General features: G+C 34.7%; 1 protein-coding gene across 1 annotated transcript; it reads right to left on the bottom strand.

Moving 5' to 3' along the window:
* Positions 1–1,557: 1,557 nt before the first annotated feature.
* Positions 1,558–10,383, bottom strand: c13h5orf34 (chromosome 13 C5orf34 homolog). The gene is made up of 12 exons (XM_067408107.1): positions 10,043–10,383; positions 8,247–8,342; positions 7,542–8,137; positions 7,292–7,390; positions 4,953–5,077; positions 4,712–4,799; positions 4,337–4,406; positions 4,075–4,230; positions 2,870–2,991; positions 2,665–2,787; positions 2,290–2,330; positions 1,558–1,728 (listed from the first exon to the last, which is right to left on the bottom strand). Exons 1-12 carry the CDS (start codon positions 10,235–10,237, stop codon positions 1,559–1,561), a joined length of 1,881 nt encoding a protein of 626 aa, XP_067264208.1. The 5' UTR covers positions 10,238–10,383; the 3' UTR covers position 1,558.
* Positions 10,384–11,100: the final 717 nt, after the last annotated feature.

Genomic DNA, 11,100 nt, shown 5'->3' on the forward strand with positions numbered 1-11,100 from the left:
ATTACAATCAGAAATGACAATGCATAATATAAACATTAAACAAAAACTTTAAAAAATGTAATTTAACTGTGATACTGAAGAAGGAAGATGAGTGAAACGGTCAATGGAAACAAAACAAAGGGAAAAAAATGAACATGTAACCAGTGGCCTTAAAGGGATACTTCACCCAAAAATGAAAATTATCCCATAATTTACTCACCCTCAAGCCATCCTAGGTGTATATGACTTTCTTCTTTCAGCCAAACACAATCAGAGTTATATTAAAAAAACATCCTGGCTCTTCCAAGCTTTATAATGGGATTGAATGGTGCTCAAGATTTTGAAGCCCCAAAAAGTGCATCCATCCATCATTAAAGTAATCCATACGGCTCCAGGGGGTGTATAAAGGCCTTCTGGAGCGAAGTGATGCGTTTTTGTAAGAAAAATATCCAAATTTATAACTTAATCACTGGTTTCAGGTAACGACCATACACGCATTCAAGAGAGAGACGAGTTCCAGCGTATAATGTAGGATGTAGGAGTAGCATAAGCTTAGGTGAGAGTAGACTCCTCTTGCGGTTCAAACAAATAGGGCTGGGCAACAAACTCCTCCGACATTTCTCTTTATAAATTCTCATAGTAGACTTCTAATTCATGACAGAATTTGTTTTGCTCTATTCGCTTCCGCGTTCATTAATACACCATGTGTTGGGTCAGAGGTCACACTTCCGCTGGAACTGGACTTGTGTACGATCATTACCGGAAGCCAGTTGTTATAGTTTATAAAGATATAAATATGGATATTTTTCTTACAAAAACCTATCACTTCACTTCAGAAGGTCTTTATTCACCCCCTGGAGCCAAATGGATTACTTTTATGATGGATGGATGCGCTTTTTTTGGGCTTAAAAAAAAAAGAAAAAAGAAAAAAAAAAAAGGTGCCATTCACTACCATTATATACCATCATAAAGCTTAGAAGAGCCAGGATATTTTTTTAACTAAAAGAAGAAAGTCGTATACACCTAGGATGGCTTGAGAGTGAGTAAATCATGGGATCATTTTCATTTTTGGGTGAAGTATCCCTTTAAGGGGTGTATCTTGCTAAAACATATCTAGGTTACATTTCACTTCAAAATCAAAAGAAGAAAAATAACATTATATAATAAAATATAAATGATATTTTGCATGAAAATAAAACCTCCTTTTCTGTTATATATTAATATCATAACAATTATGCACATTTATGCACTTTTAATTCTTCTTAAAAAGTTATAAAGGCAACAAATACTACCATAATGTGTAGATTCCTTCAAATGTAATAAAATAATTTTTTTAGTATTACAATAACTGAAATTGAAGGTAAATGTGCTAACAATTCTTAAAAAAAAAAAGGCTTTATTTTATTTAATTTACAATAAAATTGATTTTGGGGTCAAATATGAGCCAGACATGTTCTTGACAATTTCATTGAGATCCATATTTGTCCAATACAGCCTCATTCATTTCCCTGAAAAAGATCCATAAAACCAGACAATGTTTGGGAAGCTCTTCTAGAACTGTATGTGTCTGCATACAAGCCTACGGTCTGTCCGATAAGAGTGTGTCAATGTCCTGTATGGCTCTGGAGGTTTTCTGCAGAGCCTCAGAGATGCAGTTCTCTGTGAGTTTGATCTCAGACAGATCAGGAGAACGCTCACGGCTCAAAGATCTCGCTGTAGAACGCAGGATAGGGCTGTTCTCCAACAAAACTGATGCTTTGTGTTAAAGAAATATCTACCCATATGCATCCTGCTCTCAATAATCAATTTGTGCATCAACACAGTCATATACGCTAATTTTATACTTAAATATTTGAATTATATTCAATTTTAAAAGGCATAATTTCAGTGGGGGAGAAAAGCATTTGGTTTGTCTCCTGAGGCCACAAGGGGGTGCAATGAGTGAAATATTAATGCACCACATTAAATAGATTATTCAAAGCAATGAAATAACATGACTGTCTGTACAAAAAAAAAAAAAAAGTGCATTACGTTTAACCTAAGGTTTATAAATCAAATATAATTATAAACAATTATGAACAAAACAGCATCATGTATTTATGCATAGTTTAATACAAAGAGCCAAACCGCTGATCACAGAGTACTTTTTGCATTTAAAAACATGAGATGCTGTGGAATGGGAAAAAAAAAAAAAGATTTAATTTTTAAACTTCTTTTAACTTTAGATGGCAAGACAAAAGTGCAATGGTCAAATATGTCAGTTTAGTACAATGGAAAAGCATACACATAATATCACTAAAAAAAAGATACAGTTAAACCTCTTGATCTTTTCCAGCTCCGAAACAACAGACCTGTAGGGGTGTAAGAAATCAGGATGACAACGAGATAGTTCACCCAAAAAATTTTAATTCTGTTTGCCATGTCACAACATTTTTTTTTTTTTCTCCTCATTTTTCATTTTACACTTTGAAATGTATTAAACTTTGTAAACAGACAAACAAGTTTGTTGTTGCAAACCTCTAGAAAAGCAATTATTCTGAATAACTATATTTTAAAATTCCCTGGAAAGACATAGTGAGCAGATGTCTGGGTGAACTATCCCTTTAAGTGTGATTGATATGCATCGTCCATGTGATGTGAATGACTACAATAAAGATAATACAGGGAATAAGAGTTCCTTAATACCTGCAGGTTATTGGCTGAGGTGTGTCAGAATGGGTGGAGTCTGAGAGAGCCACACCCACTGCGCTCATGCTCTGTTCTGTTTGTTTTACCCAGTCACACCACTGCACTACTGCGGACACATACCTGAGACAGAGAGAGAGATAAAATGGGAATCTATGTATTTATGCAAGTAATTGGTGTATTGAATTTTTCATAATCTCTTTACCTTTGAAAAGTTTTGTCTGTCTCAATTTGGACAAGAGTTTGGTGCCCATCTGGCAGATTGAGCTGGCACCACCTGTGAGATGGTCTGCTTTCCGTCCTGAGTCTCTGCACCATTTCTCCACACTGCCATCACAAATACATAAAAAAAAAAAAAAAAACATTTATCTAAAAATCATGAAATCATAAAAAATACTGGATTTTAAAAACTTTATTATTGACATGGTTCCAATGTAATCAAATTTACGCTCTATTGAGCATCTGGCATACTGATTAGAACTGGGCCAAAAAGCTAAAACAGTACATATGACAAAATTAATATATACATTAATATGCATCTTTATACAAATAAAATAGGAAGAAAAAAAAAAAAGGTTTTAAAAAAAAAGTTAAATATTTTTTTTTAAAAAGGGGAAAAAAAGGTAATCCAGGGTTATTATGGTTAACTAAAACTAAAACCATAAAAAAATATTTTCGTTACTTGACATAAAATAAATGTAATAAACTAAAATATAATATAAAAATATAAACTTTTTTTTAATTTCAGCTATTTGCCAAGGCAACATTTCTCATTTTTAATTAATTAAAATAAACTAAAACTGAAATAAAAATGAATAAAACAACAAAATTACTAAAACTTTAACTAATATTAAAATGAAAATGGAAAACAAAAATGAAAACTGATTTAAAATATTATTTAAAAGAATCCCAATGATACTAAAATAACACTGGCATATTCACAAAATGTACACAGAGAAAAATTATTATTATAAATTATTATAAATTATCATTTTTATTTAAATATTTAATATATCATATTACTATAATACTAATATTAATATTAATAATAGGGACTCGAGATGCTATACTCTCGGTGTACAATACATATTTTCCATTTGTTGCCTGGAATCATGTTTTTGTACTGTCCCAATTCAAATAAACTTTACTAACATTTTTAATGTATGAAAAATACTATGCAGCATCGCATAACTGTGTTTGATCAATGATGCAAACAAATTGTTGAGAATTCCCCTATAACCAAAACTTAGCATGTGAATGGTTGTAAGCATATTGCATAAACAAATTATTTCAACTTATTAATGAATGAAAAGCTGATTAAATGTAGAAGTAAACAAGCAGTTTGGGGAGATGACTGATGATCAGTGTGTATTTGTATGTTAATGAAATGCATACAGTATGTTTATGTACCTGTGCAGGTGTACATGTGTCAGTCTTCCACATCATCTGAGCCCTAACTCCATCCAGGAACAAGACCTCGACAGTCCCGTCTGAGAGCGCTTTGAAATATCCTGTACCTGCCACAGTCACCTCCTGAACCACATGTACAGGATCAAACACCACAGCCTGCTGAAGACAGAACCGTCATACACACCCGTATACACGAATCATAACACACACCCATATAGACCGGACACTGAGCGAGTCTCCATCAAAGCGATATCACACACACCTCCTTCCAGCAGTAAAAAGAGAGTGGGGCCCTCAGGGAGCTTCTGGCCTGGATGAAGCATTTCAGAATCCTAACAAAACACAGACAAAAATATTCTTTCTTTGTTTTCGTGTAATGTAGTGTGGAATACACAAACTATACACCACAATTCAAAAGATACCGGTTGAAGATTTTTTTTGTCTGAATTTAGTAAATCATGGCTCAGGGTTGATGTTCTGTTGAGAGGTGGTGGAAGAAACTATTGCACCAAAAGAACAGATGGGATACTCAAAGTTTTAGTAATATTATGACATCAGTTATCCTGATATCCTGTCTTTTGTAGCTTGATTTTGGTTTTAATGTGAGCTGTGCATGCTAGTAAACCTCTCCTCTCACCTGCTGGCCCGTGTGAGAACAGACTGGACAGAATACAGCTGACCCGGAACATCAGGTGGGAGACCACACAGGTAATACACACACTCCACTACCTGAAAACACACATACGGTATATCAACTCATCTCCTGAATCATACATCTACATACATTCATTCATGTAATGGTGTCTGTATCAGTACAACATCAGCCTCTCTTGAGAGACCAAGCACCTTTATTTCACCCGACTTGATAGTGAGCACACTTACATCTCTGTGAGCAGCTCCAGGTTTGTAATGTGTGAAGTAATTGGCTAGAACTCCATTGGATCTGATGAGTGAACCATCACCAGGTGAGATCTCTACCATCGGTATCACTCCATCTACTATACTAAAGGACACAAAATACATGAAAACATCATTGTTTAGGTCGCATAATTGGTTTGTTTGGCACATAGTCCTTAAAGGGACAGTTCACCCAAAAAAATTACAATGCTGTCATCATGCTTCCCAACCTTTCCAAATGACTTTCTTGTGTGAACACGAAAGAAGATGTTTTGAAGAATGCCTGGAACCAAACAACATTGGACCTCTTCAATACTTTTGTACGGACAAAAATAACTGACATTTATCAAAATATCTTCTTTTATGTCTCACAGAAGAAAGTCATACTGGTTTTGGGACAACATGAGGGTGAGTAAATGATGACAGAATTTTATTTTTTTGGGCGAACTATCCCTTTAAGGACTATGTGTAACTCAGTGAAAAATCAATGAAAAATCTTAAAGTAAATACATTGGATTTTGTTTCAAACAATTTATAAGCAAACCTTTAAAAGTAATATGGAAAAAAATAATATATATATACATACATATATATAGTGGGTACGGAAAGTATTCAGACCCCCTTAAATTTTTCACTCTTTGTTATATTGCAGCCATTTGCTAAAATAATTTAAGTTAATTGTTTTTCCTCATTAATGTACACACAGCACCCCATATTGACAGAAAAACACAGAATTGTTGACTTTTTTGCAGATTTATTAAAAAAGAAAAACTGAAATATCACATGGTCCTAAGTATTCAGACCCTTTGCTCAGTATTTAGTAGAAGCACCCTTTTGACCTAATACAGCCATGAGTCTTTTTGGGAAAGATGCAACAAGTTTTTCACACCTGGATTTGGGGATCCTCTGCCATTCCTCCTTGCAGATCCTCTCCAGTTCTGTCAGGTTGGATGGTAAATGTTGGTGGACAGCCATTTTTAGGTCTCTCCAGAGATGCTCAATTGGGTTTAAGTCAGGGCTCTGGCTGGGCCATTCAAGAACAGTCACAGAGTTGTTGTGAAGCCACTCCTTCATTATTTTAACTGTGTGCTTAGGGTCATTGTCTTGTTGTTGTTGGAAGGTAAACCTTCAGCCCAGTCTGAGGTCCTGAGCACTCTGGAGAAGGTTTTCGTCCAGGATATCCCTGTACTTGGCCGCATTCATCTTTCCCTCGGTTGCAACCAGTCGTCCTGTCCCTACAGCTGAAAAACACCCCCACAGCATGATGCTGCCACCACCATGCTTCACTGTTGGGACTGTATTGGACAGGTGATGAGCAGTGCCTGGTTTTCTCCACACATACCGCTTAGAATTAAGGCCAAAAAGTTCTATCTTGGTCTCATTAGACCAGAGAATCTTATTTCTCACCATCCTTCAGGCGGGCTTTCATGTGTCTTGCACTGAGGAGAGGCTTCCGTCGGGCCACTCTGCCATAAAGCCCTGACTGGTGGAGGGCTGCAGTGATTGTTGACTTTCTACAACTTTCTCCCATCTCCTGACTGCATCTCTGGAGCTCAGCCACAGTGACCTTTGGGTTCTTCTTTACCTCTCTCAACAAGGCTCTTCTCCCCCGATAGCTCAGTTCCTGACCTCATGATTCTCATTTGCTCTGACATGCACTGTGAGCTGTAAGGTCTTATATAGACAGGTGTGAGGCTTTCCTAATCAAGTCCAATCAGTATAATCAAACACAGCTGGACACAAATGAAGGTGTAGAACCATCTCAAGGATGATCAGAAGAAATGGACAGCACCTGAGTTAAATATATGAGTGTCACAGCAAAGGGTCTGAATACTTAGGACCATGTGATATTTCAGTTTTTCTTTTTTAATAAATCTGCAAAAATGTCAACAATTCTGTGTTTTTCTGTCAATATGGGGTGCTGTGTGTACATTAATGAGGAAAAAAATTAACTTAAATGATTTTAGCAAATGGCTGCAATGTAACAAAAAGTGAAAAATTTAAGGGGGTCTGAATACTTTCCGTACCCACTGTATATTTTTATATATATATATCACATAAAATAATAACAAAGTACTGAAAGAATGAAATATTACCCCAATTATTCTCATTCTGAGGATGAGGTATCTAGTAATTATTTGATTGTATTGGCATCCTTAAAAATTTATTCCAAATTTCTTATTCCTTTAGTATATATAAAATGTACTGAAACATATTTTTGTTTCACCAATCTGGGTTTTTAGCCTTGTAATGGTCTTTAAGATTATGCAATGGGTAATGGTGTTCATGTACGAACATGAAATGAATCAGTAATAATCACCGGTATGTAATGCCTTTGCACCAGACCACTTTCACCAGCTCAGCTGTGACTTCCTCGTCCTGTTCCAGCAAATCAGGATTCACAGTGTTGTATCTCCACCTGAACATCACATAGTCGATATTGGGGATGACATACTTATTTGGAGGTGAAATTTTACCTGTTCTTGATAGGTCGATATTCCTCCATATATAAACCCAAAGAGAGAGAGATGAGATGAGACTGTATGTTGTGTTTGTTTGGCATTCCTCACCTGTGCTGATGAGGAGAGGGACATTTTAAAGGCAAAGATTTGGGAAGATGAGTCTTCAGCCCTGTTTGATTTGTTTGTTGATCTTCTCTGTCTGTTAAACCTTTTCTGTCTTGCTCATTGTCAGTATTAATTTGAGTTTTTTGTGATTCCCAATGCTTGACAGCCACTGACAGAGGATAGCACCACATCTGTGGGTAAAGCACTCGGGAATACTGCTGGATCACTTTGGTGTACACATGCACCTTTTCAGACTTCAAGCTTGTTGATTCCAGTCTTTCCATATTGGGACCTTTTCCAACTGACTCAGGATGGTTCATCTGCGAACCTGCTGAGGCTTCAGAGAGGTTTAAACCGTTCAATGACAAGCCACTTAATAAACACGTACTTTTGTGTTGGTGACCTTGAAGCTGCAAATACTGCGACTCTTCTTCACTTTGGCTGGACCGACAGATAAACTCCACTGTGAACTCTTCTCCAGAAGAGGAAAGAACCAGTTCAGCATGTCCATCTGCAGAGCAGACTGTGATCTCTCCATGTGACCCAGTGGAGCAAGAATCAGACCCAGGCCACTCCACCTCAGTTATGGCACTGCTGAACTTCTGAAAATGAGCATTTGGTTAAGCTAATAAGCATAAATGAGAAATTAAGCTGGATTTACATGATTTCATTAATAAAAAGTAAACCTTTACTACAGCTTTAGGACACTCTAACCTTGTTGAATTCCACTGTTATGAGCTCTTCAGGTAAATATGGATGAGTTGCATACTTGTTTCTGAATGCCAAAGCATTCAATACCAATGCCTAAACAAGACAAACAAGTAAGTGATTTATTTTTATACTGTAAATCCATGTTAACAGAAGTAAAATACTTTAGACAAACAACAGATAGATAGACAGACAGACAGACAGACAGACATTTAGTTTGATAGATAGATAGAGATAGATAGATAGATAGATAGATAGATAGATAGATAGATAGATAGATAGATATAGTTTGATAGATCAATATTTAGTTTGATAGACAGATAGATATTTAGTTTGATAGATAGAAATAGTTTGATTAGATATTTAGTTTGATAGACAGACAGACAGACATTTAGTTTGATAGATAGACAGACAGACATTTAGTTTGATAGATAGACAGACAGACATTTAGTTTGATAGATAGATAGATCAATATTTAGTTTGATAGACAGATAGATATTTAGTTTGATAGATAGAAATAGTTTGATTAGATATTTAGTTTGATAGACAGACAGACAGACAGACATTTAGTTTGATAGATAGACAGACAGACATTTAGTTTGATAGATAGATAGATAGATAGATAGATAGATAGATAGATAGATAGATAGATAGATAGATAGATAGATAGATAGATAGATAGATAGATAGATAGATAGATAGATCAATATTTAGTTTGATAGACAGATAGATATTTAGTTTGATAGATAGAAATAGTTTGATTAGATATTTAGTTTGATAGACAGACAGACAGACAGACATTTAGTTTGATAGATAGACAGACAGACATTTAGTTTGATAGATAGACAGACAGACATTTAGTTTGATAGATAGACAGACAGACATTTAGTTTGATAGATAGATAGATAGATCAATATTTAGTTTGATAGACAGATAGATATTTAGTTTGATAGATAGAAATAGTTTGATTAGATATTTAGTTTGATAGACAGACAGACAGACAGACATTTAGTTTGATAGATAGACAGACAGACATTTAGTTTGATAGATAGACAGATAGATAGACAGATAGATAGATAGATAGATAGATAGATAGATAGATAGATAGATAGATAGATAGATAGATAGATAGATAGATAGATAGATAGATAGATAGATAGATCAATATTTAGTTTGATAGACAGATAGATATTTAGTTTGATAGATAGAAATAGTTTGATTAGATATTTAGTTTGATAGATATTTAGTTTGATAGATAGATATAGATATAGTTTGATAGACAGATATTTAGTTTGATAGACAGATATTTAGTTTGATAGACAGAGATAGTTTGATAGATAGATATTTAGTTTGATAGATAGAAATAGTTTGATAGATATTTAGTTTGATAGATAGATATTTAGTTTGATACATAGAAATAGTTTGATAGATAGATAGATTTAGTTTGATAGATCAATATTTAGTTTGATAGACAGATATATATTTAGTTTGATAGATAGATATTTAGTTTGATAGAAATAGTTGATATTTAGTTTGATAGAAATAGTTGATATTTAGTTTGATAGATAGAAATAGTTGATAGATAGAAATAGTTGATAGATATTTAGTTTGATAGATAGATAGAAATAGTTGATATTTAGATAGATAGATAGACAGATAGATATAGTTTGATAGACCAATATTTAGTTTAATAGACAGATATTTAGTTTGACAGACAGACAGACATACATATAGAACGAACATGTTTTGCATTACAGTGATACAGTAATGATAGTTATGAGGGTGATGTCGTGTACCTTGTACTCGCTGATGGCGAATCTTGTTCTCTGTCTGACTCTCTCTCTGGACTGTAGCGGGTGTGCGGAGGGTGACGAGTGTTTCTCTATCATGAACTCAGATCCGCAGGGTGAGAGCTGCAGTCTGAGCCCGTCTGCGTGAAACACATCCACAGACTCATCCACATACATGACCATAAACCCAACTGAACACATTACTCTCTTAACATGACACTGAAGGCGCTACGGCTGGAACTCAAAACAATTACATACTCATTTGACTGCGGCTGTCTAAACTTAATCATTAAAAATCACTGAAGCAACACAAACAAACTCCACAATCACGTCAAATTGTTGCTTTTGTTGCTGTATGCGCTGTCTGATTCGCAAATGGAATCGTTCTTGCGAATCGGATCTTTTGAATGAATCGACTGAACCGATTTACAACAGACATAATAAATACATTATGGTTTACGGGAGTGAAGAGAAAAATAAATAAGTCTAGTAAAAAGCCGAATAGCAGAAATGTTACAAATAAAACTGGAAATGTAAGATTTGATTGTATCACTCGATTTTGTTTTTTTAATAAATAGCATTACATCAAAACGTGGAAGTCAAGTTTTTTTTTAAATGTAGATTTTATTTATTTTTATAAGCTAAATTAAACTGAACCTAGACACGAAATTACAGTAAACACCTTTATTAATTAAACTTACTCGAGAAAACATCATAAACATGCCTAGATCAGGTTTTATTGCAACTTCAGGATGTCAAGAACTAAATAATCACTGAATCGTTTGATTCATTCAAAACTCTTCAAAAGAACCGATTTGCAGAAATGAATCGAACTGTCTATCACAGTTGTAAATTTTCGCGGTTGATGAAGAAAATGACGCTGATTGGATGAACCACTTCTTCTACAGTACTCCTAAATCTCTGCGCTCTGTTGTCGCCCCCTTGCTGCAAAGATGAACTAATGTGAACAGATCAAGATTCTATTTAGATATATTATTTTGTATCTTTTTATTATTTTAGGGTGAAATATTCACCTCTTCTTTTACTCTTAATTGCATATAAAT

This window comes from Chanodichthys erythropterus, chromosome 13 (assembly GCF_024489055.1).
Source record: "Chanodichthys erythropterus isolate Z2021 chromosome 13, ASM2448905v1, whole genome shotgun sequence".
NCBI classification, from domain to species: domain Eukaryota; kingdom Metazoa; phylum Chordata; class Actinopteri; order Cypriniformes; family Xenocyprididae; genus Chanodichthys; species Chanodichthys erythropterus.